At 58.2% G+C, this 25,622-nt stretch overlaps 2 protein-coding genes across 3 annotated transcripts; both read right to left on the bottom strand.

Moving 5' to 3' along the window:
* Positions 1–725: 725 nt before the first annotated feature.
* Positions 726–12,979, bottom strand: LRRC71 (leucine rich repeat containing 71). The gene is made up of 15 exons (XM_065889811.1): positions 12,624–12,979; positions 8,957–9,106; positions 8,498–8,623; positions 8,320–8,395; positions 8,025–8,102; positions 5,831–5,899; positions 5,444–5,603; positions 5,274–5,357; positions 5,094–5,183; positions 4,270–4,416; positions 4,019–4,112; positions 3,578–3,666; positions 1,762–1,873; positions 1,277–1,398; positions 726–1,025 (listed from the first exon to the last, which is right to left on the bottom strand). Exons 1-15 carry the CDS (start codon positions 12,784–12,786, stop codon positions 906–908), a joined length of 1,680 nt encoding a protein of 559 aa, XP_065745883.1. The 5' UTR covers positions 12,787–12,979; the 3' UTR covers positions 726–905.
* A 1,971-nt stretch (positions 12,980–14,950) lies between these two features.
* On the bottom strand, positions 14,951–25,111 carry PEAR1 (platelet endothelial aggregation receptor 1). Of its 2 annotated transcripts, XM_065879457.1 has the most exons (22): positions 25,011–25,111; positions 24,225–24,329; positions 23,770–23,870; positions 22,896–22,988; positions 22,368–22,611; positions 21,486–21,606; positions 21,151–21,287; positions 20,845–21,057; positions 20,386–20,560; positions 20,179–20,299; positions 19,271–19,434; positions 19,076–19,178; positions 18,799–18,945; positions 18,460–18,585; positions 17,397–17,525; positions 17,152–17,280; positions 16,734–16,946; positions 16,432–16,520; positions 16,182–16,320; positions 15,934–16,008; positions 15,587–15,835; positions 14,951–15,102 (listed from the first exon to the last, which is right to left on the bottom strand). In XM_065879457.1, the coding sequence occupies exons 1-22, from the start codon at positions 25,109–25,111 to the stop codon at positions 14,951–14,953; spliced, it is 3,126 nt and encodes a 1,041-aa protein (XP_065735529.1). The 2 variants fall into 2 exon arrangements, with proteins under 2 accessions (XP_065735529.1, XP_065735538.1); XM_065879466.1 differs by lacking the exons at positions 24,225–24,329; positions 25,011–25,111 and adding an exon at positions 24,072–24,085.
* Positions 25,112–25,622: the final 511 nt, after the last annotated feature.

Here is a 25,622-nt window from a genome sequence, read left to right as displayed (position 1 = left end):
AAGCGGAGTCGGGGCCGAGAGGATGTGACCAGAGGTGAAGGAGGGACGCTCCCCGAAGAGTGGATGTCAGCTCCCCAGAAGCCGGCCCTGTGCTCTTGGGGCACGGTCGGGTCACCTCAGTGGAGGCAGCGCTGAGGGTGAAGAGTCGGGGCCCCCAGCTCTCCTGACTGACTCCTCTGGCCCCCGCACTGTCTGGGTGGCTCTGGTTTCAGGCGGCTGACAGCAGCAGGCAGTGTCATTAGGGTTCGTGTTTAGTGCTTGGACTTTGCTACGTAGATGACAAGAGACTCAGCACCCTCTCTAAAGCAGCCTGACAACTCTACGTTTTCCTAAGCTGAGCCCTTGCCCCTCCTCCAAACCAGTCCAGACACGTGGGCCAGATGGAGCAACAGAAGGGGGACGGGGCCCAGGAGGGTGGAAGGGTGGAGCCCCGTGCTCCATCCCTCTGCCCCACCCGCTCTTCCACTCAGCCTGCACGTTACTATCCCAAGTCTTTCCCTTCTGCCTCTGAGAGCAGAGGCAGTGCAAACCCTCGTGTATCACGTGTCCTCCAGGGAACGGGGACGGCTGGTACGGGTAGTGACTGGTCTGGGCAAGCAAGAACTAGGTCCTGAGGAGGCAGGAGAGCAACACCCCCGGTCGGCCACCACCAGAGGGGCTGAGATCACCCCCAGCAGAGCCATAAAGCCATTCGGCCATTTCTGGCCATGTCAACGCGCTGTTAACAGGCGCAAAGTCCAAATATTCCCAGTAGTTCTGGGACAAAGTTTTCAGACAACCTCAAGGAAAAAAGTACAGCGATAGACTTTGTTAATGATCTGAGCTCTCCCGTGGGAAGTCCAACCCACACATGGAAAGGAGGTGCTTCCGTGGCCCAGAATCTCTGGGAAGAAGGTGGGAGGGGACTAGGTGGAGGAAGCCACAGCCGCCTCCTCTTTGTGCTTGGCTTTACTGGCAGGGTCCCTTGGCAGCATCAGCTCTTGGATCGTGGTGTACGCAGGACATTGCGGGGAGAAGCAGTTTTTCTGAAGGAAGAAAAGGAAGGCTGATAGCTGACAAAAGCAATGAAGATTAACCATCTGGGAGAAAACCACTTCCTGGGACGGGGTGGGTTGGGGGCTGGAGGACATGGAGAAAAGGCAAAGGAGTGCGACCGCCCATCTCACAGCAAGAGAGGAAGGCTGTGTTGTGATATAAAGAATAAGGGAAACTACAGGCCTGTCTTGGAAACAGGGAGACAAGCTGCCTGCAGCAGCTGCAGTCCCTGGGGACTCACCGCCAGGGACAGCCACAGCAGCCCCACGGGGCCCTTGGACGCGCTCTTGGACTCGGAGAACTGTGCCTGGTACTGCACTGCGGTTAGGAAGGCCTCTAGCCCCACCTCTGTGATGCGGTTTCCTGGTGGAAGAAGCAGACGACGTGGCCTCCGACACTGCCAACCTCCTTCTTGCCTACACCCTCGCGGGACACCCTCTGCGAACCCTCTTACTCCAAAACGAACCCCCTGCTCCCCCAGCTCCCCAGGTCGCTCACCTAGGACTAATTTCACTCCAGCTCTACTTCTCTGACGCCTCCTTTGTCTGACCTCCCTCACCCCCACCCCAAAGCCCCGTGCCAGAGGGCCTTCACCATCACGATGCCCAACCACTGGAGAACCAGGTTCCGCTCCGTGGAGCCAGGGCGGGGGCACCCTTGTGACAGCATGGGGCCCAGCTAGCCTCGTGGCAGGAAGGTGGGGCGTGGCGGGGTTAGCCAACGTACGGAGAAGGTTGAGATGCAAAAGGACCCTGTTCCCAGGCATGAAAACTTTCCCATCTCGGTGCTCCACGGGCTCCAGGAGAGGGCTGACCACCTCAGTAGCTTCCCCAACCACCTGCTCAGGCAGAATACTGATTGCAGCAGAGGAGAGGGGAGCTGGTCAACAGGCCATTCATTCATTCATTCAACACACATGCTTTGAGGGCCGGCTACAGTCCAGGCTTTGTCCCAGGTGCTGGGGATACAAAGATAAATAAGCCCATACCCTCAAGAAGCAGCTGTGTGCAGGGGAGCCAGAGAGTGAGAGAGCAATGCAGTATGCCGTCAGAGCTGACAGAGGGAAGCTCAGTACTCTGGGGGCATGGGGGAGCCACAGCTAGCGGGTCTCGGCAGGGGTCCTGGAGGAGGTGGCCTGTGAGCTGACATCTGAATAGTACGTGGTCCCTGTCAGATGAAGATGGGGGGGGGCGGGGGTGGCAGCAGGTGCAGAGGCATGAAATAGTGTGTTGGCATTCACTAAGTAATTCCTAACAGGGAGAGCAATGAGGGCGATGACGCTAAAGGCAGGATGAGAGGAAAATGCAAGAGTCCTGGGGAGAATCAGTAGCCCGGATCAAGCCTGGGGCAGGGACAGAAAACGCACTGAGAGGCAACTCTCGCCCGCCTTCTCCACCCGACTTTCCTCTTTTGTAAGATCTTGTCCTGGGTGCCAGAGAAGACTCCTAAAAGTGGAGGCGCCGTTCCCTGCCAAGGTGGGGAGGTCTTTTGATGACAGAACACAGGCACACCCTCAGAGATATTGTGGGTTCGGTTCCAGACAGCCGCAATAAAGCGAGTCACATTCTTTTGGTTTCCCAGTACGTGTAAAAGTTATGTTTACACTATACTGCAGTCTAAGTGTGCAATAGCATTATGTCTAAAGAAACAGCGTATATACCTCAATTTTAAAATACTTAACTGCTAAAAAAAATGCTAACCATCATCTGAGGCTTCGGGGAATCCTAGTAGTAACATCAAAGATCACTGATCACAGATCACCATAACAAATATAATAATAATGAAAAAGCTTGAAATATTGAGAGAATTATCAAAGTGTGACCCAGAGACACGAAGTGAGCAAATGCTCTTGGGGAAAAAATGGCACCAGCGGACTTGCTCGACGCAGGGTTGCCACAAACCTTCAGTTTGTATTAAAAAAAAAAAAATCCGCAAAGCACAATACAACAAGGTACGCCTGTGTAAGGACAGATAGCCCTCGGGTTAGGGTTAGGGTTAGCTGACTCCACTGCGGAGGGGTGGGAGCTACGGAGTCAGCAGTCCAGGAAGGTTTCCAAAGCAAGGAACAAGTTGGTCCAAGTTTAAATAGAAAAGGGAGGCTCCAGGGGCAAAGGAGAGAGGGTCTCCAGTAGCTGTGCACAGGGTGGGCGTAGTACCACGACTAGGAAAACACCCTGCCCTCCTGGGGAGCTGCTGGCAGGGGCAAAGGAGAATGTGCTTCGTTCCCTGTGCAACTGTACGAGCAACCGTGGGTGTGGTGGTGAAGAACAAATGGCCTTTCGGGAAGCAGACTGGGTTGAGGCAGAGGATCAAAAGTGTGGGCTCCTAATAAGCAAGTAAAGGTAGAAGGGGAGGGGGCACTGAGCTCTGTTACCCCCTGCAAGCCCAGGTTGGATTAGGGAGGGGGCCAGGACTGAGGACACAATGTGAGTTGAAGTGGCTGCTGCCACAGTACAGGGCCGGAGACTCCATCCCAGGAAGGCTGGGGGACTGGACCCCAGGGACGTGTCCCCCCCACCCCCCCGCTTCTCCTGCAGCCTACCTCCGTCTCCAGGAGGATGCTGCGCTTCTCTTTGCTCCCAGTCTTGGTCCCTTTTCCCTTGCTTAGTTTCTGCTCAGGGATGGTTACCTCTGGAGTGGGAAGAGGAGCCAGAATGCACAGTGCAGACCTCTGATATGACTCAGTTTCCCCAGAGAGAATGGACTGCGGCGAGGAAGGGGACTCCTCAAACTTTGGGTTTGGGTACAACAGAAATAGAGCTGAAGGGGGGGACCCCCAGCTAGGTAGGCAGGTTTCTTCTCCGAGGGCAGGGCCAAAGGGGTCCAGCCCAGGAGGAACGGTGTGGAGTGCCGTGGATGGGGCCGGTTGGGGCTTCCGACATCAAGGTGAGAAGACTAGCTCAGCGCAGGCCTCCCGCATCCCGCCCCGTGCTCCTCCTTCCTCCACACCAAGTGGGCACCGCAGAGGGGTGCTAGCACTTACTCGCCTTGCCTGTCTTTGTGGAGTCTTCTTTCTTAGGGGTTCCTTGTGTGGGTGACTGCCCAGACCCTGGCTTCTCCTCTTTCTTCACCACTTCCTGTGGGGGATGTAAGAAGAGAGATGAGAGTCCTACCTCCCTGGCAGATGGGGAACGGGTGTGGGAGGGGCCAGAGGTGGACTTTCAAAGGCCTTCCTCCCTCCGCCCCGCCCTGTTCCTGCAGCGCCCAGGGCTCTGCTGCCCACAGCACACCTACCCCGGACTTCTCCTTTTTCTTGCCCAGACCCTTAGAGGTCTTCATTGTCTGCATCTTGTCTTTCTCCACCATTGCAAAACTGCTGACCCTCATCAGCTGATTCTTCTCACGCTCTGTTTTGGAGTCCCCATGTCGAGAGGTGGAAGGCTGTGCTCACAAATGGGAGGGGATGGAGGAGGAAGAATCCGGCGCCCCTTCCCCAGTGAGGAGTGAGGGGAAGCCTCATGCCTGGGTGGCAGTCGGACAGGCAGCACCCCTACCCCAATCTCCCTGCCTAAATGCTAACATAATTTGTTTGGGACCCTTCTGGTGCAGGTGCTCTTGGGAAGAAACGGCAGAGGGACCCAGGGATGAGCTGGGGGTGGGGGGAGGTGGCATTCAGACTCATACTGAGGGAGAAAACAGTAGCTGACATATTTTTAACTAAGTGCCAGGCACTGTTCCAGGTGTATTAGATGAATTAACTCATTTAATCCTGTCAACAATCCTATGAGCTAGGTACAGTTATGCCCATTTTACAGATGAGGAAACTGAGGCCCGAGAGGTTAAGTCACACGCCCAAGGTACCAAGCTGTTTTGTGGAAGAGCCAGATTCCAAGTCCCTGCAGTCTAAATCTAGTCCTCTTAACCAATACACTCTACCATCTGCGGAGTGGTTCTGCAGTAAGAACCCAAACGTTTGTTTTATCTGTGCACAGGTCGGAGAGCAAAACGGTCACGACACAGGGAGAGAGGACGGGTTAAGACTCGGCCAGCTGGCTGAAAGCAGCCGACCTGGGCAGCGGTTCCAAGGGCTCAGGTCTCAGGCTCCGAGCGCTCCTCACCGATCGCAAGCGCTCCTGCGAACCTTTCTCCAGCAGGAGGCGCCGGCGCTTCACCACCTCGGTGTGCGTCAGCTCGAAGGGGCGCAGGACCTGGGGCGGGGCGGCACCTCGCGCTCAGCCGCCCGGGGAGCGGAAGGATGTGGGGGTCTCTCCCCAGCCCCGCTCAGCCCGCACACCCACCTCGGCCAGCTTCAGGGCACCCTTGTCCTGGATGCGGTTGTGGGCCAGGGACAGCCAGAGCAGGGAGCGGTTGAGCCGGAGGCCCTGCGGGGTCAGGGAGGGGCAGTGAGCTGGCTGGCCCCGGGCCGCCACAGCTCGCGCGGGGGAGCCCCTGCCGGCCTCGCACGCACGTCCGCGATGTAGCCCGCGCCCTCGTCACCGATGTGGTTGAAGCCCAGGTTGAGGGAGACCAGGGTCCGGTTGCAGCTGTGCAGCGTGGACAGAGCCTGGCCTAGGAGCTGCGCCCCGTGGTCGTCGATGTTGTTGTTCCGCAGAGACAAGTGCGCGATCCTGGGCAGCAGGAGGGAGAACGCGGGTCACAGGAAACACGGGGTCCTGGGCGTTCCCCGGAACCTCGGAAAACGGGGGCATGAGGAGGGCCATTCGGTCTGAGGGTGGAGAGGCAGGAATTGAGGGTGCTGGGAGAGGTGCTAGAGGGGCAAGGAAGCGTGGGAACAAAGGGTGACTTGGAATGGGGGGCAGGCCCAGAGAAAGGGGGTGAGGGAAAGGAGTCTCACGTGCTGTCCACTGCCATGAGCTTGTGATAGGACTGCTCCGGCAGCGGGTTCCCCTCCAGAGACACCTTCCTGAGGGTGGGGGAGATCTGAGACCCAGGAGGCACCACTGAGGCCAGATGAGGGAAGGGGACAAAGAGGAAGGGTGGAGCTCTGGGAAGCAGCTTGGAAACAGAGGCAAAGGATGCACACGCGCGCGCGCGCACACACACACACACACACACCCGCCCCACCCAATTATGTGACAGTTCTCCAGACTAGAAATCCAGAAGTGTGCCATGTGAAGGGGTTACTCCCCAGAGTTAGTGACGTGTGGTAAGAGGGCCTCTAAGATGACCCCAGTGATCCCCACTTCCTGGTATCCGTGCCCCAATGTAATCCTCTCCCCTTGAGTGTGGCTGGACCTAGTGACTCACTTCTAATGAATGGCATACGGCAAAAGCGATGGGCTGTCACTTCCAAGTTTAGGTTACAAAAAGGCTGTGGCTTCCAACCCGGGTGCTCTCTGGCACCAGCTGCCAAGTGGTGAGGGCACCCAGATGACCTGTAGAAAGGCTCCCGAGTGGAGGCGCTGTGGCCAATCAGCTGCCACATAAGTGAGCCTGGCGGCAGATGCTCCAGCCCCAGTCAAGACCCAGCCAACAGCCTTACTGCAACCTCACCAAGACGCCGACCCAGAGGTGCCAGCTAACCTACACCTGGATTTATCTCACAGAAACTGTGAGATAATATATGTTTGTTGTTTTAAGCCACTACGTTTTTTGTTTTTTTTTTTTTTAAGCCACTACGTTTTGAAGTAACTTGTTACACAGCAATAGGTACCCAATACATGACCCCTCCACAAAGCAGTGGCTTCTCCAACAGTACTGAGAAAATGGAGGTGTTTTTCCAAGTCACAAGAAAAAATGAAATTAATGGCTGGAAAATTCTCTATTAAAAAAAAGTTTCTCTCTGGACTTCCCTGGTGGCACAGTGGTTAAGAATCTGCCTGCCAGTGCAGGGGACATGGGTTCAAGTCCTGGTCTGGGAAGGTCCCACATGCCATGGAGCAACTAAGCCCATGCACCACAACTACTGAGCCCGCATGCCACAACTACTGGAGCCCATGTGCCTAGAGCCCATGCTCTGCAACAAGAGAAGCCACAGCAATGAGAAGCCCACGTGCAGCAATGAAGACCCAAGGCAGCCAAAAATTAATTAATTAATTTTTTAAAAGTTTCTCTCATGATATTTGCCCAACCTTTCAGCCTGGCTCATCTAGCATCTAAACTTGATTGCATTTATTTTTAATTATTTTTATCATGTTGATCTGACTTATTTTTACATATTAAGATGAATTCTATAGTTTTTCTCCTGCTGGCTAAATTGTTTCTAATTCCCACGACGGAATACAATATGTGTTTTGTGGTGTTCAAGACAAAGAGCACCCAAGGACCTCCAGCTGAAGGAGAAACAATCCCTGCCCTCAAGAAGCATCCATCCCATCTACAGGAGGAAGACAGGTGAGGAGGCAAGCCAGTGACAGTGGTTCTGTGAAGCAGGAGAAGTCAAGGGCGCTGGGGGAGCTTCAACAAAGGGCAGCCAAATCAGCTGTGTCCTTTATACAGCAACCACCCCTGTGGTTATACTACTCCACACCTTGCTCTGGCTCCCTCCTATACAAGAATGCCCTTTCCCCGTTCCCTGCCGGGGGGGCCCCCTCCTATTCCTCCTTCAAGGCTCAGCTTAGCACCACCTCCTCCAGGCAGCCTTCCATGTCTCTCATGAACCATTCTTCCACCACTACAGTCCCCACAGTGCCGTGCAGTATCCACTCCTATGCCCTTCTCCCTCCCTCACTGGACTGCCAGTCCTTGTAGGATAAGAACCAGTCCCTAGTACAGTGTCAGACACCAGGCAGTGAGGAACCTCCAGGGAGAGAGCGGGTAGTGGTGGGACTGATGGAGAGGAGAGGGGATAAGGCCCCAAAGGTAGGCTCTTTAGGCACCAGAGTAGGCAGAAAAAGGGACCCCACTGCTTGTCAGATGGGAGCTTCAAAACCCAACACACAGTGGCAGCACCCTCTTTCCACAGGGATGCCAGCCCAGGCCACAGGAGCTGGAACTTGTCACCCCCGTCTCCAAACCGCTCACTTCTGACCACCCAGCTAGCCAGGCTACCCAGGTAGCCTCCCCCTTGCCTATTCCCCTCTGCTCACCTGAGCGTGGATGAGCAGAGAGGCAGGAGGGCGATAAAGGTGGTCAGGGTCTTATCAGTCAGCCCCACCTTCCACAAGCTGGAGATGGTGGGAAGCACAGAAACGCAGCTGGAGCACCACCTCTTTCCCACCTTGTCCTCTCCAGCCACCCTGACACCCCAGCCACACCCTTCCTTATCACCTTCCACACAGTCCCCAGGGCCTTCCATGCCCCTTCAGTTCTTTCTCCCAGACCACTGGTGGCCCGTCTCCAACACTGGCCTCCTGCCCCTCCCCCACCCCCATGTCTCCTCACTTGATGGCCTGAAGCTGGCTGAGGGAGGTCAGACACTTAGAGAAGATACCCAGGATACGCTCCTCAACCTTCCAACCTGCGGAAGGGAAAGGAAGAAGGCGCCTTAGGCCCGGAGAGGTGCTGTGGTGGACGGCTGGTGAGAGGGACAGGGGGGTGGGGGTGGGGGGGCGGACCTCACCGCGGATGTAGATTTCCTTCACGGACTTGTCCTCGGGCTCCAGCTCCACCTGGATGGTGGGCCGGAAGAACACGTATTTGCTCTCCAGGGTGTTGAAGCTGCAGGACCCGGACAGCGGCTGTTCGTCTAGAAGGCAGGGGTGCGAGGAGCCGGGGAAGGAGGGAGGGGGCAGAGTCACCGCCCCCAGGCCCCACGCCCCGGCCGGCCTACGGGAGCCGGAGAGGCTGAGGCCGGGACGGCTCCCAGGGAGCCGCGGGATTGGAGGACTCCGCCAGAGCCACATCTGCAAGGGTTTGGCAAGGACGACGGAAGAGCGCCCCCACCTCCCCACCAGCCCCCTTGAATCCACCCCGCTCACTCACACACATTGCCCTGCGTCCCCCCCATTCGGCCCGCCGTGCGATGGGGGATGGACGCGGTAGGCCTGGCAGACACCCCGGCGTCTCCACTGTCACTCACCTACGGTGGGATTTTCCGACGTACAGGCGGAGGGGACGAAGGTCGGGTGCGGGCGGGGCCGGGTGACCACTTTGGGGAAGTCCGTGTAGCCCCACCGCGTGCAGAGCTCAGCGAAGTCCACCTCGAGGACGCCGGTGCCCTGGTACTCCTCTGTGGGGGCGGGGACGAGAGCGGGAGGGGAAGCGTAGCGCGGCGCCGCGCCCGCCGCCTGTAGCCCAAGGCTGCCAACAGAGGGCAGCAGAGACCAGAGGACGTCCCACCCAGCCCCGCGCCCCCGCCCGCCAGGGATCGGCGCACTGCGCCGCGTTCCCACGCTCGTCCGCGCGGGGTTTCGGGCGTCTGGGCGGGCAGCGGCCCCTCCATCGAGGCAGACGTCCTCACAGCCATTTTTAACATGTAAGATGCGTTGTAGAGACCGACACTGAAAACACTTGAGAGGAAACAGTGGGAAATCAAGACCTCGGAGGAAGGGGACTAAAGGGCGTGGAATGTAGACAATGAGGGCGCCTCTTTTATGTGCCGGCTCGTCCACCCACCCTGTGGGTCAAGACCGCTTCCACTCCCGCTCTCCGCTCCCTGGGGGGCCTCCTCCCCAGCCCAGCGTCCTCCCACGTTCCTTCCTTGCGGGGACTGCCCAGGGTCACACGGAGAAAGAAGGCCCAGGCCTGATGTGAGCAAAGGAAGGAAAGCAGAAGGACCTCTCCACCTGCCCCCGCTCCCACCCCCATCCCCACGCCTGCACTCGGGTAGACCGAGGCCCAGCAAGGTGGTAGGCTTTTATTTATTTAGCAAACATTGATATAGCACTTATTCCTGTCCCACACGGTTCTATATATGCTTTGGAAATCTTAACTCATTCAAGAGTTTTATTAATTCAGACAGATGCCCACCACTTCCCATCCTGAGGGCTATGCAAACCTGAGGTGCCTGAGTCCCCAAAGACCCCTGCTCTTTCCTGCTCCTGCATGGGCATCCCAACAAGAAGTGGTTCCTTGAGACGGGAAGGGGTGTCCCTGGCAAAGGCGAGAAACCGGAGGCAGAAGGGTGGGCTTGGTGCCAGCCTGCTCTTCCAAGTGCAGGACAGCCTGGAGCCCCACAGGCAGCAGGCGCTGCAGGGACTGTGCCCCCGACAGAACCCCTGCAGCCAACAGCAGGGAGCCTGCCCAGAGGGTGCAGGGGAGCTGGCAGGACGTGTGCTCAGCACTGTGGGGCAAGATGCAGAGAGGTTTGGGGGTTCTCGTGGCAAAAGGGTGAGAGACACAGGCACCCAGACGTCAGGGGGAACACAGACACCCGAGAGACATTAGCTGAATGGACGAGGCTGATGAGAGGAGGCATTGGGAGGCTAGGGGAGCCCCTCGTACAGCTGACTCCTGCACGCTGCCTGCTTTCCCGGACTCTTCCCTCTGCTGGGTGGGTCCTTCCTTGCTTCACTCACACCATCTTTCCCCAAACAGAGGTTCTCAAACTTTAACATCTTTCTGTAAGAATCAGTAGGAAAGCCTGTTAAAGCAGTTTGCTGGGCCCCATGCCCCCAAATTCTGATTCCATAGGCTGGGTAGAGTCTGTGAATTTGCATTTCTAACCAGCTCACCGATGATGCCAAAGATGGTCCAGGGAGAACCGCTGCTCTAGACCAGCACTGCCCGACAGGACATACTGGGACGATGGAAGTGTTCCACCTCTGGGCTGTAGCTAGCAGCGACCTAGTGGGCAGCACAGCTCCGAAAGGGCCTTGCTCCTGCTCTCCTCCCCTCCCACACTCCCTCCTCACACTCGCTATGACCTTGCCTCGTAGCTCCTTGAGAAATAGAAGCCACCAGATGCGATGTCCTCTCAATCTATCAACGTTCCTACAACTGCCTTCACTCGCTACCCCATTTGAGCCCTGCCACAACACATGATAGCGGCTGCTAAAGCCGCTGTGACCGTGTGGCCCTGTCCTGTTATCACTCCCTTTCTCTCCAACCCCTCTGGTTCCCCCTGCCTGGGGGAGCTCCTTCTCCTCTAAGATCACTGAGTCTGGGTCCTGAGCCCTTTCCTGTCTCCGGTTCCACTCCCCCCTCCCCAGGGGAATCTCTTTCATTCCCAGGGCTTAAAGGCACCCAAACATCAGCAGCTCCCCAATTCACATCTCCAGCCCTGACATCTTCTCACTGCTCCACACGCTTCCATGCAGCTGCTCAGCCGACATCACCCGTTGGAGATCTCTTACGTGCTCTTCCTTCAGGCCTGCCTGAAAACTCCATGAATGGCACCTTAACCCACCCCGTGCCCAGTACAGAAACATGGAATCATTCTTGCTACCTTCCCCACTTTCCACCCCATCCACTACTTCAACCAACTCTTTTTCTACCTCAGAAGTACTGTTCCAAGGAGCCTAACCCATCTGCCTCACTACCCGAGTCCAACTACCACTGTCCCTCACCTGGGCTATTGAAATGCCTCGTAACTCAGCTGCCTACCTTCATTCTCTCCCTCTGCCACTCCATTTTCCACACAGCAGCCAGAGTGGTGTGAGTGTGTGTGTGTGTATGTATGTATGTGTGTGTGTGTGTGTGTGTGTGTGTTAATGTAACTAGGTTCATATCTGTAGGAGATTCTATCCTGTCTTGTCTCTCCTTCTGGAAAATGCTCTTTCTCCAGCTCCCATAGCTTCCTCCCCCCGCCCAGCCAGCAGCACTGACAAGGAGATGGCACCTGACCAATGTCTGACAGAGTCTTTTCCCAAGTTGTTTTTCCTTGAGTCCAGAGACAGCAAGTTCCTGTCCCTCTTTGAAGGCAAAGCTGGTAGATTTGAATCAAGAAGCCTTCCAATCAATTCCCCTTTGCGGATAATTAATTTGGGTTGGGGTTCTATCACTTGCAACATAAAGAGCCACACTCATACGCGTACTTTTCCAATGGTTTTCTTTTCCTAGAGAATGTAAATTCCATTCCAGCTGGACTGTGTCCATCTCGTTCTCTTCCTATTGGACCTGACCATAGAGCAGGCATCCAAAAAGTAATTGTTGAATAAATGAATGAATGTCTATAAAACTAAACTCAGAGGCACCTCCCGGCAGCGCCCCTGTGTCTTTCCACCACTCCCTGGACCTTCTTCTCTGAAAGAAATTAGCACATCTTACTGTATTTGTCAGCATCCCAAACCAGAGTGTGGCTTCGTTAAGATCAAGTTCAATTCAAACGTCTGCCAAGCTGAGTCTCAGGAACTGTGCTGGGACTAAAACTGTGATTCATGTCCCAGGATGGAGCAGGGCGCTTTGGGTGGGTGCACAATGTACGTTTGTTGAGTGAACAAGTGAATTTGCAGTTTATAAAATCCTTTCTCACCATCAACTCTACTGTACCTCCCAGTGATAGGCAGGGCAGGACTCCATACTACAGAGAAGAAACGTGCCTAGTAACACGTGCACACCTCACAACGGTGACCACTTAGAACACCCTTACCATGTGCCAGGAACTTCAGCTGGTGGAGCCCTCTTCCACATAGCGCTCCTCAGCGCCAGAAATTCTGTTATTATTTACTGGCTCGTCTGTCTCGCCCGCCATTGCCTGGCACAACGAAGACGCCCCATCCAATCTGGCTAACCCGAGCGACGAGTGGCTGTTGGGAGCGCGCGGAGAAGCCTAGAGGCCTGATCCCCCAACCCCGCCACCAGCGTACCAGGGTTTTTGGGTTCCTCCTCCCCCACCGGCGGCAGGACGGTCGTCGGCTTCTCCTTGGCCCCGCGGTCCCCTTTCCTGGTCACTGCACCGGATGACTTCTGGATCCCCGGACGCGGGGCCCTGGGTGAGGCCATTGTTGGTGCGCTCGCCTCGCCCGACATGCTGGTGCCGTCCGCAGAGACTCTGGGGACACTCACGGGGGCAAGGAGGCAGGACGGGATTCTGTGCGGCTCGCCCTGGAGGTGGCCGAATCAAGGGTCTCTATTCCGCGTCCACAGGCGGGACCCGCCTGCCGCGGCGTCGCCTCAGCGTCCCTCTCCAAGACAACCGCGCGAGGTGGGCGGGCCCGAGGGCAAGGGGCAACCACAGAGCGCACGCGAGGCCGACAGGGGGCACCACAGAGTCATCAAGGGGCGGAAGGAGCCCGGAAGGCGGAGCCGCGGAACTAGGGCAGCCGAGAAGGGCGGGGCCGGAGCGGAGCCTGGGCAGCCCTGGGTCACAGGGGCAGGGGAGCCCTGGAGCCCTGGAGGGCCGGACCCCGCGGACCCTGTGCGAAAGGAGAAGGACCTGGGCGGAGCCGTGGCGGAGGAAGATGAGTGGATACCGGACTGGACCGGAGTGGAGGGGGCTGGGCTAGAGCGAGACCAGGACGGAGAGGCGGGGCTAGGGGGCGGGCGAGGAGCTGTCCAAAGTCACCCGAGAAACTGAACCGGGGAAAGCCGGGATCCGACCCCGTGTATTAGAGATAGCGGCAGTCGGAGGAATCTAGGGAAACAGGGTCCGGTTGGAGACAGATCCACTCTCTGGGGTCGGCCCTCCTACCCTGTAAGGAGAGGACTCCTGATGGAAAGGCCCAGAGAGACCCACCGAGTTAGCGAGCTGGCGTGGCTCTGGGTTTGTAATCTCGACCCCATATATATGTAGCCTCCTGGAGGTCTGGGGACTTAGTTGATCCGCTAACGAGTTTAGGAGGCGGGTCACGCTTCCAAGAAATCTTGGATTCAAAGTCCTCAGGTAGCCTAGACCCTACTGGGCCCCCATCAGAGTATGCTCTCTCCCCTCTGCTTTCCGGGCTCCAGCCTCCCCACTCCAGTCTGTTACCCTCCCCGACCGCCACTCCCAGACCTTCCCACCATTGAGCTTCTGCGCTGTTCCCCTGTAGAAACGCCACCCTTTGGGGAAGACTCTGACCTATGCAGTCTTTCAGCTCTCAGAGCACCAGTTTGCCCAGCTATCTTAGCACTTGCCAGCACTTACCACTGATAGTTTTAACTCACTCCGCCACTCAGCCTTCGGGGGAACATTTATTGAGTGCCTACCATGTGCCAAGGGGAGCCAGTGTTGAACATAAACACAGGATTCCTGCTTTCAGGGAACTTAAGAGTCTGGTGGGGGAGGCAGAGATTAATCAAATAATCACACTAAAAAAAAAAACACATTACAGAGGTGCCTGGCACCCTGTAGGCCTTCTGCAGGTAACTGGTACATGAACACATCAGTAACCAGTGCTGTGAAAGAGAACACGGGGTGTGAGGGACAAGCAGGAGTTAACCGGTGAGTGGGGGAGGAAGAGCATTCCAGATGTGCCAAGTCCCTGTAGTAGGAAGACGTGTGGCTGATAGGAGGACGTAGAGGCCAGTGTGACTGGGGCAGAGTGACAGGGAACACAGTTCAGAGTGAGGCTGAAGAGACAGGCAGGCCAGGCCAGCAAAGCCTTTAAGGCCTTGGACAATTTTGACTGTAGCCCAAGGGCCACGGGGCACCCACGGAGACTTTCAGGCAGGGGTAACCTAACCAGCTTGTATTTTGAAGCGGTTGGTTGGCGGGAGTACCAAATGAATGCAGGGAGGCCAGTCACGCTATTTCTAGAGTTAACTGGGTTTGGGCTGCCTCTCCACTATATAGTGAGTGCCCCAGGACAGGATCAGTGCCTGGTACGCCTCTGAAAACACGCATGCACGCACACACAGAGCCTAGCCCGGGAGTGCACAGAAAAGTTACCCAATATACACTTCTTACAGCAATCTGAAATCAGAGTTATCCAGCAACATTCAACCCACCAGTTTATGTATACAGGGCCCTGGGGGCCTTGGGGAGCAATGGGTTGGGGAAAAGGAACACAGGTTTCCTGCTGACCAGTGTTTCCCATGGTAGAACCTGGGAGCCAGGCTCCCATCTCCTCTCCATTCACTTCCTCTATTAAACATGTTCATGTTCACGGCCGGCCAGTCCTCTCCCTGCTCCTGGCAGGGTACAGCGGGCTCTGTCCTTAGCCTTGAGCAGCAAAGAACCGGTGTGCTGACCTCTGCACACCATCTTGGCTCCTCAACGGTCCTGGCGCCGAAGTGGGGGTGACGGGGGATGCCGTACTGGAGGCAAGTCATAGTGTCCAGGTATGTGGCTGTTCTTGGGTGAGTCATAGTGGCCAGGAGGCAGGCCCGGAGGCAGAGGCGGCCGGGAGCCCACAGAGTCTCGGTCTGGAGACAGAGAGGGATGAAGATGAGAAGGAGGCGGCTCCTCCCACTTCCCACCACTCTCCTCCCCTCTCCAGCCTCTTCTGCCGGAAGACGGATGCATAGTGCCTGGCTATAGGCCAGTTTGTGCAGCTCCTCGGCTGCCAGTGGGGGAGCCCATCTCGACCCGCCCACCTCACAGGATAGGAAGATGCTCTGTCACCTGCCTTGTTCCCACCTTTTCTGGGTTATCAAGTCTACAGCTCAGGTGCTGTAAAACCACCATTTCAAATCCTCAGCCCTCTGAGGGAGGTACCGCCACCTACAGGCTCTAAGAGGCAGTGTGACTTCCCAAACGTCATGCCTGGTTTGAGCCCAAGTCTGACCCCCAAAGGCCCTGCTCTTGCTGCCACTTCATGCCCACTCCGCATTCTCGCCCTCGGTCCCTTCTCTTTTCCCACCTCCCTAGTCCCTGTTCTCTCTGCCCCAGTGGAGAAGGAAGGCTCACCATGGGTCAGGGGGCTGGGCTGCTCATAGGTGCCACTGTCTCTCTCTGGCTGGGGGTGTCGCCGCCTCTGGCTGTCCCGGAGCTGAGGCGGCTGCCTGGGGGGAGACCCTGAGGGAGGGCCTTTCATCTCCATGTAGCTGCTCTCCCGGGGGCTCCCTAGCAGGCTGGGCAGGTCCCGGATGGTGGCGTAGGGGTTCTCACTGCTCAGGGAAGCCACGCTGGCCCCCAGCCCCTCTTCAGAGATGGGCCCTAAAGATAGGGGAAAGAAATCAGGCTCGGTGGAGGCACTGGCCCCTAAACCCCAGCGCAGCTCCCTCCCTCGCTCCCCCGCCCTGCCCTGCCCTCACCTTTACTGTAGAAGGGGCCTGGGCCATTCCTGTTGCTGTAGCTACAGCTGTAGCTTCGGTCCAGGTGGCTGTTAGCTGAGGAGGAGAAAGCAACCTGCAATCAGGCCCCTGGTCCCCTGCCCAAGGTCCCACCTCCTCTAGAACTGGGGCCCAGAATCCCTTTCCACAGACACACGCACTCAGATGAAGCAGGACGCTGGGCTGTACACATCCCCCCTCACCAGAGGCCTTGGGCCCCAGGCTCCTACCCCTGTCCAGAGGCCCTGGAGGGGGCTGCCGGCGGTGCTTCCAGTCAGCAGGCAGTGTGGCGTGGTTGTTATCATGCCCGTGGGCTCCACCTGGCCGTTCAGGGGCCTGGAGGCTGGCAAAGAGCTGACTGCCTGGGACCTGGCAGGGGAGGGGTGGGACAGGGAGAGCGACGTGCACGGCTGGAGCTTTCCGGAGAACCGGGCTGTGCCCACAGGGCATCCAGAGTGCATCCCCACCCCCAACACTGACCTTGTTAGGGGGCGGGGGGTTAGGTGAGCACTGAGACAGGGTGTGGTAGCTGGGGTTGGAGTAGTAGTGACTGTAGCTCGGAGGGACATCTGCACAGACAGACACAGTTGCAGGGTGACCTGCCCGGCCAGAGACCAGCCTGGGCCTGTTCCAGGAGATCCCTAATCAGCCTTCTGACCTCTCTCACTCTCTCCAACTCCCCGCTTCCCGCCTACAAGGTCCAGGGAGGGATGCAGGAGCCCCGCACCCCTGTACCTAAGAGCCAGCCACTCATGTGCGTCCCCGCCCCCAGGCCAGCTCACCTGGCATGACGTACTCAGAGCCGTCCAGCCGCCCGCTGCTGTAGGCCACTGCCAGGTGATGGTGCACTTTGCCTTTTTGCCAATGGCGGTAGCCAATGAACAGCGCCACCAGGGCCACCACCAGGGATCCCAGCACTGCAATGCCAATCACTGCCCCGAGTGAGTTATAGGCCACTGGAGAGGTAGGCATCATGGTGAATGGCTCCTGGCTTCCTGTGGGGGATGGGGTGGTCACTCAGGACAGTGTCTTGGCCCTACTGGTGAGCTGGGGATGCATGCATGGGAGAGGCCCCAGTAGAGGGGCAGGGTGATACAAGGGTACCACCTAGCAGAGACCTGGGCATGTACCTGTGTCCTGGTTCCCCGGGGACAGTGCGGGGCGGGGTGTGGGTAGGGAGGGGGCTAGATGAGAACTCACCAATCCTGCAGGGGGCACCACTGTGCCCTGGGGGACACACACAGGCCCCAGTCTCTGGGTGGCACCTCTCTCCAGGACCGCACTGGCATGGTTGGGAACAATTGGCACCGAACACCCCTGGAGAGCAGCCTGTTTAGAGAGCCGAGGAGGCAGGCGGGGATCAGAGGGGCCAGGGAACAGCAGTCCCCTCCTCAGGCTAGGGCTGACTTGGAGGCAGGGGCATGGAGTTCCCCTTCTGCTGGTACCTTCCAAGCAGAGATGTCCGGTCCGGCCTGGGGGACAGAAACAACTCCCATGCTGGGGGTGGCAGGTCCCGCCATGGCGACACTGGCAGAGCTGGGCACAGTTGGCCCCCCAGTGTCCTAGAGGGCACGCTGCAGGAGACAAGGTTGGAGCCTGTCTGGCGGGCAGGGCCAGCCGCCCCCTGAGTGATTTCTCAGCCCCCAGCATCGCTGAACTCTTCAGCTCAGCTTTGGTCTCCCCGGGGGCACCAAGGCTTTGAACCGTATCTACACACTGATGACTCACAAATGCTTAGCCGCAGCCCTGTGTCTTGCCTGAACTCCAGACCCACGTGCCCAGCTGCCTGCTTAACTTCTGCACTTGCGTATCTGATAGACTTTCAAAATAACGTGACCAGGGCCAGACAACCAAAGGCTTCCAAACTATCCTATATTGCTTAGCTCTAGACCTTTTCTTTTTTTAACGTAAGAGAGAAATAAGTGTCTACACTATTCAAGGCATAATTTTTGTGTATCCGACACTAGCAAAAAATCTAAGAGTAGTTACTGAATTCTATGGAAAAACTCTTGTCCAAGATTACTTCCCTCTACCCTGCCCATCTTTTTCGTGGTAATGGCTTCTCATTTCCCCTTTTCAAAATTTGTTTGACTCAGTTTTCTGGACTAATCTTTTCCATGATGTCCTTCTTATATTTATGTGGGAAAGAGGCCATGTATAAATAAATAAAAATAAGTTGGCAAATCCAAAAGAAAAAAAGAACATGTCCAAAACTGAGCTCATGTTTTTCCCCGCCCCCGTACAAACACTGCTTTTCTCAGGCCTCCCATGCAGAAGGGCAGGGAATTTTTTTCCCTGATCTGTTCATTGCTGCATCCTAGGCACCTAGAACAATACCCAGCATGTAGGTGATGCCCAATAAATTTTTGTTTATAGTGTTTATAGAAATGGCTGAATCGAGGTGGGTTCAGAGGCTTTTATACCCAGGAGCAGGGGAAAGGAAGCCTCTGGTCCTCAGCCCACCCCCTCAGCATGCACACATGCTCTGACACATGAGCCACCACATACGTTGGGAGCAGTCAGGGCCTGTCCAGCCAGCCATGCAGTAGCAGGTCCCATTCGAAGGGTGGCAGGAGGAGTGGTTAGCACACTTGCAGGGCACACAGCGTTTGCCGTAGCGGCCGGGCTGACAGGCTGGGCGAAAGGGGCTCGTGGTGACCAGGGGCAGGGGCCAACCCTCAGTCAGCCCATGACCCCACTCTCTCCCTCCCTCCCTCCCACTGCAGCAACCGGCCCAAAGACTGGAGTCAGCACAAGAGACCAAGAGGGGTAGAGTGGGAGCTCCAGGCATCTGACACTACACTGCCCATTACTGCTGGCAGGCAGGGGGAGGGGAGGGAGCCTCACATCTCTGGCAGGAGGGGCCTCGGAATCCAGGTGCACACACACAGTTGCCATTCTCAGGGATGCAGGTGCCCCCATTCTTGCAGGTGCAGGTGTTGCTACAGTTGGCTCCCCAGAAGCCCTCAGGGCAGGGCAGGTGGCAGCGGGTACCTGTGAGAGGGGTAGGATGAGACTGGCCTGTGGCCCCCCCTTCCGTAGGGTTTCTTCTGAACACATGTCCTGTGGGATGCACCCCTCAACTCCACAGTAAGCCTGGGGCCTGGACACCCAGAACGCTCACCTGTCCAGCCAGCTTGGCACTGGCAGTGTCCGTGAACAGGGTCACAGCCATCAGAATGGTCACAGTCACAGCGGCTGGCACAGCCTTCACCAAACATCCCCTTCTTGGAGAGGGAGTGGAGGGTAGGATAGGCCAGTCAGTTGGGGGGTGCTGTGCCCTTCCCTCCCCCAGGCAGGCAGACTGTTGTGCACTTACCAGGCAGGGGAGCTGGCAGTGGGTCCCGTGCCACCCAGGGGTACAGGTACAGGCTCCGGTTTGGGGGCTGCAGGCTGCCTCGTGGGCACACTGGCAGCTGGCATTGCAACCGAAGCCCCAGGTTCCAGGCGGGCAGGGCACGGAGCAGTTACCATGCTGCCAACCTGGAAGAGGGGACTTGCAAGTAGGCATGGGGACCTGGCTCCCCTCCTGAGCAAGCACACACTGGGCATTGGCTCTGCCAGGCTCTGCGCTATGAGCTGGGGCTGGGGGTGGGGATGCCCATGGCCGCATAGGAGACAAGCATAGAAACTGGTGGATGTTGGACAGAAGGTTGAAAGACCGCTGGGGATGCACCACCACCTTCTGGGTCTTGGTTGCCTCTTCTGCAAAATGAAGGAGGGTGGCAGCAAACCCAAATGCTTACAGAGGCCCCAACAGGTAACTAAATGAGTTCTCCAGATCATGTGTAAGACAATAGGGAGGAGTGGGGACTGGAGACTGGACTTTTGTTAAATCTGATAGAGAGCTAGTCAAACAAAACATATCTGTGTCCGAATCTAGCCTACAGGTTGCCAACGTGCCACCCCTGGTAGATCTCCGAGGCCCTTGCTGGAGCTGCCATTCTGTGATTCTGTATGTCTGAGGATGAGGAATGATCTGCAAAGAGGTACCTCTGGCCTGGGCCTTTAAGGACAATTGGGATTTTTGTGTTTGAAAAAAAGCAAAGCGGATATTCCAGGAAGGAAGTAGCCTGGCTACTTTCCCAGCAGTCCAGCTGCTGACCAGTGCCTCCACCCTTACCCTGCAGCCTCTCCCCTACCCTTGGCCTGCCCCTACCCTTGGTCCCTCCCTTCTTCGCATGGCCCCGCCCCCAAATCCCCTTCCGGGAGATCCCAACCCGTTACCTTCCTTGCAGACGCAGGTGCCGTCGATGGGCGAGCAGGCGATGGCATTTTCGCAGGAGCAGCGTGCGGAGCAGTTGACTCCATAGGTGTCAGGGGGACAGAGGCTAGCGCAGTGCGGGCCCTGAGAGCGGGCGGGAGCACCAGTGAGAGGAGCGGGCGGGCTCCCGGGCCTCTCCGGCACCTCCCTCGCGGCGGGGCGCGCCTCACCGTGTAGCCGGGCGCGCACCGGCAGAGGCCGCTGTCGGGCTGGCAGACGCCGCCGTGCAGGCAGAGGCAGTGCTCCTGACAGCCGGGCCCGTGCGTGTCCTGCGGGCAGCTCTCGTTGCAGTGGAGGCCCGCCCAGCCCGGCAGGCAAGAGCACTCCCCGCTCATCGGGTGGCAGCTGCGGGCGGAGGCGGGGGCGCGGAGCGGTCTGAGGCCGGGTCCGCAGGTCGACTTCCCCGCCCCCTCCGCGTGGTGGGAGCCGAGCATCGCCGAATTGAGGCGGACATCGGGGAGGCTCGGTGCTGTTCTGAGAGCGGTCTCTCCCCGTCCCCGAGGCCCCTCCCTTTTCCCTTCTGTGAGATCTGCCCCGCCCTAAGTCCTTTTTGTGACTCCGGTGGCTTCAGCACCGAAGGCCTCTCCCACTGGCCTCCAGACCCCTTGACCACAGTGCCCGCGGCCTACTTGAGACTGTGTTCCGGGTCGCAGGTGCAGGGCATCTGGCAGCTGAGGCCGTAGAGGCCGTCGGGGCAGAGACGTTCGGCGCAGCGGTCCCCAGTGAAGCCGTGTTCGCACAGACACGCGCCGTTGGCCGGGAAGCAGCGGGCGCCCGTGGCGCAGTCACAAGTCTCAGCACAGTCCTGCCCGAAGCGGCCCACGGGGCACTCCTCACGGCACCTGGGCACCTCGTGGGAGTGAGCCTGGCCACGCAGCCCGCCGCCGCTCCCGGCCCACCCCAGGCCACTCGCACCCCAGGCCAACACTACTCACCGGTCCCCTGTGTATCCCGGAGCGCAGCGACACTGCCCGGTGAACCGGTCGCAGAGGCCTCCGTTGTGACAGCGACATTCCTGGGAGCAGTTGGGTCCATAGGAGCCCTCGGGGCAGGGCAGGGAACAGATGGTGCCCTGTGGGGGTGAGAGGTCGACAGAGCCCCAGGAGCCCAGCCCTCTCCCCACGGCCACAGGACCCGTCAATACCCCTACACCCCAAACCCTCAAACCTCTCCAGGGCCCACACAGCCTACCCCCCTCACACACATCCTCCTGGGAGCCCTATAGAGAACCGCCCACAGAATTCATACCCACAGGCCCCACCCTTCATACCATCCAGCCAGGTGGGCAGCTGCAGGAGCCCCGAGAGGCCTGGAAGACACCCCCATTTTGGCAAGGAGGGGTGCTGGGGCAGAAGAAGCCAACACTGTCCTGTGAACAGAACACCTCGCAGCTGTTGGGCAGAGGGGGTGAGGTCAGTATGTAAACAAGCAGTACCTGCTTCCCCCTTTGCCTCCAAGGACTGGTCAACCACAAACAGGCCCTCCCCAGGAGGAAGGCCCGACCCCAGGGCTCAGTGAGTCTCACCCCCGCTTCCCTGTTGGGTACTGCAGGGATCAAAAAACAAACGTTTCCAGGACTGGAAATGGCAGGGACACCCAGCCCCATCAGGAGGGGTAGAGCGAAGAGCCATGGGTGCCGTGTGCTCTCCACGCACCCTCTGCTCCACCTCTACGTTTGCTCATGCTTGTCCCTCTGGGGGCAACACGTCTGCCTGCCGTGGTTTTCTATCCTGAGGGCTCAACGCCAGAGCTCCTCCATGAAGCTGGACCTTTGATCTCCAGCTAGATGCACATTCTCCCTCCTGTGACTCCCCAGCTCTCCCTGCACCCTGCCTTGCAGTAGGGTTCTCTGCGTCCCTGTCTCAGCCCCAATTTGGGACGTGCTTTCGCTCACACGCTAGTTCATGTTATCTTCACAGGAAACCTTCTAGGTGGACGATACTGCTCCCATTTTGCAGACCGGAAACAAACACGTGAAGAGTCAATGATTTGCTCAAGGTTGCTCATCCAGCGAGCAGCAAAGCTGGGACCAGGGTCTGGGCCTCTTGACTCCAGCCCCACGTTTGGGATGCTGAGTCCCCTTGTGTCCCCACATATGCCCGTGCATCCTGTGTCTGCGATCCCATTAGTGTGTGTTCCTCCTGTTACACACCTGGGCCCAGTTCTCTCTGGGGGGCAGAGGCAGGCTCCGGTCTGTGGGTCACAGGGTGCCCCATGGCACTGGCAGCTGAACTGGCAGGCAGGGCCATAGCGGCCAGGGGAGCAGGGCCGAAAGCAGTGTGGAGGCTGCAGCCCAGAGGGACAGGAACATGCCCCACTCTTGGGGTCACAGGAGCTGCTGTTGCCGCAGTTGCAGGGCTTGTCACACTGTGGCCCCCAAACTCCCAGGGCACAAGCTGTGGGATGGGAGAGCGGAAGGGGGTCACCAGGGGTCTTTCCCCTCCCCAGCCTCCAGTTAGTCCCGGTCTCTGTGTCCTGGCCCCCACACATGCCCCCATGCCCGGCTTTGGCCCCTCCCCCTGTACCACACCTCCAGAAAAGGCTGCTGGCTGCAGTGGGACTCTGCTGGGTGATCGCCCTGGGGGCCTAAGCACCTGTGCCCTGGTAGGGAGGGTGTGCCCAAGGCTTCTGCATCCCTGGAGGCACAAGGGGTCATGCCCTGCCGTCACCAGCCACTCACCACTGGAGCAGTCGTCGCCCCGCCAGTCTTGCACACACTGGCACTGATTGGGTGCCACGCAGCGGCCATGAACACACTCCCGAGCACAAAGCGCTGGGGCAGAGATGGGGTGGGGTGTGTGTGAGAAGATGCTTCCACCCCTGCCGTACCCACCTTTTATTCTCTGAAGCCTAACCCCAGCTTCCTCCCACACCAGGGACCTGGAGTTCGCCAAGCAGCAGTTCTGCCTCTAAGATGCAAAGAGACTGAGAGTAAAGCAACTCAGGTCAGAGCTTGTCAAGACCTCAGGATTCCGGACTCCCGAGCTCCTTTCTGTGAAATTCTGGAAGCACCTTGTTGGGAAATGGGCAGGCGGGGTTCCTCACGTAGGGACCAGACATGGATGCTGTCCAGAGAGAGGGTAGGGGCTGGGCTGGGGGCTCAGGCTGGGCAGGGGTCTCTGTAGGGGCTGGTGATGGTCCAAGGCTGAGAGAAGGAGAGAGACAGACAGAGCGGGCTCTGCTCTGGGGGTTTCAGGGTGCTGGGGGCGGGGGACAGGAGAGACTGGACGGCGACAGGTCGAGACAGATAGCAACAGAGAGACAGGGACAGGAAGAGTCAGAGAGAGTGCCAGACACGGAGTCCTGAGACACGGTGACAGAGAGATACAGGCAGCCCAGAGACAGAGATGCAGAGCCAGAGACTGCTGAGGGACATGGAGAGAGAGGGTGGGAGAGACATAGGGACAGCTAGAGACAGAGGTATGAAGTGGCAGCTTTGTCCCTAGAGACAACAGGGCCAGCGGAGAGCAGAGGAGTAGCCCCACCCTGGTGAGGGCAGGGAAGGACTAGGTGGCCTAGGCTCCACTCATTCCACGGCCCCACCCAGGACTCACGGACACAGGCTCCGCTGCTCTCATAGAAGCCCTGGCAGCACTGCAGGCGCATTCGGTACTCTGTCTTCACCACCTGGCGGTACACGGTCCGGTAGACAACCCTGGGGGAGACCCAGAGGTGGCCCTCAGTCCTCCCCGCAGAGGCCCCGGCTTCCAACCTTCCACAGTGCGGCACTGGGGGAGGCCTGGGGCACTGCCCAACACTCTGAGCTGGAGTAGCATAGAACATTCCCTCCTTGCCTCCCATCTGGCCACACACATGCACACAGTACACCATACCTGCACACCCCAAACACACATACCCCACACACAACATGCCTTGAGTGCCCTGAGGCCAGATGCTTCCTCTGAACTCTAAAGGTTCTGAGAAAAGAATGGGGGTACAGAGGGGCAAGGCCCGGGCCGAGGCAGCTCCTCTGGCACCCATCTGCCGATGGAGGGGGATGGACACTCACGTGGGCCGGGGGCAGGTGTGCGGGCTGTCCCAGGGCCGGTCACAGGGCTCCGAGGGGAGCAGGCTGAAGGGGCGGGAGTGTGACTCCTTGGTCGTGGTGGTGAAGCTGCAAGACAGGGAATGGAGTCGGGGCCCAGGGCAGGGAGAGAGGTCTGAGCTGGCAGAGCGGAGCAGGGGTGAGAGGGCTTGGCCACAGTGAGGGATATTTAGGCTTGCTCCCTCGAGCCTAGGATGGACCCCCCCATCTGTCCTGCTTCAATCTGGAGGGATCCTCCCAGAGTTGGAATATTCCTGGGAATATTCCATTCCAGCCCTCCAGTCCCCACCGCCTCCTTCCCCCTATGTGGGGAAATTGAGCTAGAACCGATTTCTGGGCCCAGCTGATGGAGATGGGTTGAAGCACTTCTGGCCAAATCTTGCCCTGGGCCTTGTTGCCCAGCCCTGTCCCCTGGGCTCTCCCTGGGCCAGCCCCTCTGCTTGTCCCATAGTGAATGGCTCCTACCCTGTGCTCTGTCCTGCAGCTAGCCTCGCACAGGGACCAAGGGATGGGGATAAAGAAAAGACAGGGTCACAGCTGAGATGGAGACTGAGACAAGATCAAGATGGGGATGGAATCAGAGGCATCCCATCTAGGGGAGCAGAGAGAGTAGAAGCAGAAATAGGAGGGAGGTGAGGGCTGGAGAAAGGGAAGGAGGCAAGGGAGGGAACTGGAAAGAGGAGCCCCAGTGGGGAGAATGGGGAGCTGGGGGCTTGCAGCCCTCAAGGCACAGCAGGGGCCCTCTCTCACCTTTCCCAGAAGCTGCAGGTGTTGGGGTCCTTGGGGTTGAGGGTTCCAGCCAGCCCCAGGCCCAGGGCCAGGAGAAAGAGGGCCCGCAGAGGTGGTGACATTGCTGAGGCCTGTGACAGGGCCAGGTGTGGAGCAGGTGAGGGGCACTGCAGCCACAAACCTGGAGGGCCAAGTCTCTGCAGAGACCAAGCAGGGGTGGCAGAAGAGATGAGGCTCTGGTCCTCTGGCCCAGGCTTCCCAGGCTCCAGGTCTGATTCCTGACCAGATGGAGCACGGCCATGCCTCTGAGACTTTCTCACACGGTTTCCTCTGTCTGGACGTCCTCCCCCCCATTCTTCACTTTAAGCACTCACCTTCCAAGGTCTAGCCCAAGTGTCACCCCTCTTTCCCTGCCCTGCTTCCCGATCCACACTGGCAGACTGCCCCCACCCATCCCTTCCGGGACCCCCAGCACCATTCACCCACACACCACTGTTCTAGTGCCTGTTCCCTGACCATGACCTCTAGAGGCAGGGACCTGTGCCTGAATTCCCAGTCCCCAGCACAGCCCCTACCCAGGGCACTTTGATATTATACCAAGCCGATGAAGGGAAGTTATAAGGGAAGCCAACT

This window comes from Phocoena phocoena, chromosome 1 (assembly GCF_963924675.1).
Source record: "Phocoena phocoena chromosome 1, mPhoPho1.1, whole genome shotgun sequence".
Lineage (NCBI taxonomy): Eukaryota > Metazoa > Chordata > Mammalia > Artiodactyla > Phocoenidae > Phocoena > Phocoena phocoena.
Note: the sequence above shows the minus strand (reverse complement) of the source record. Positions and strands in the feature narration are given on the sequence as shown.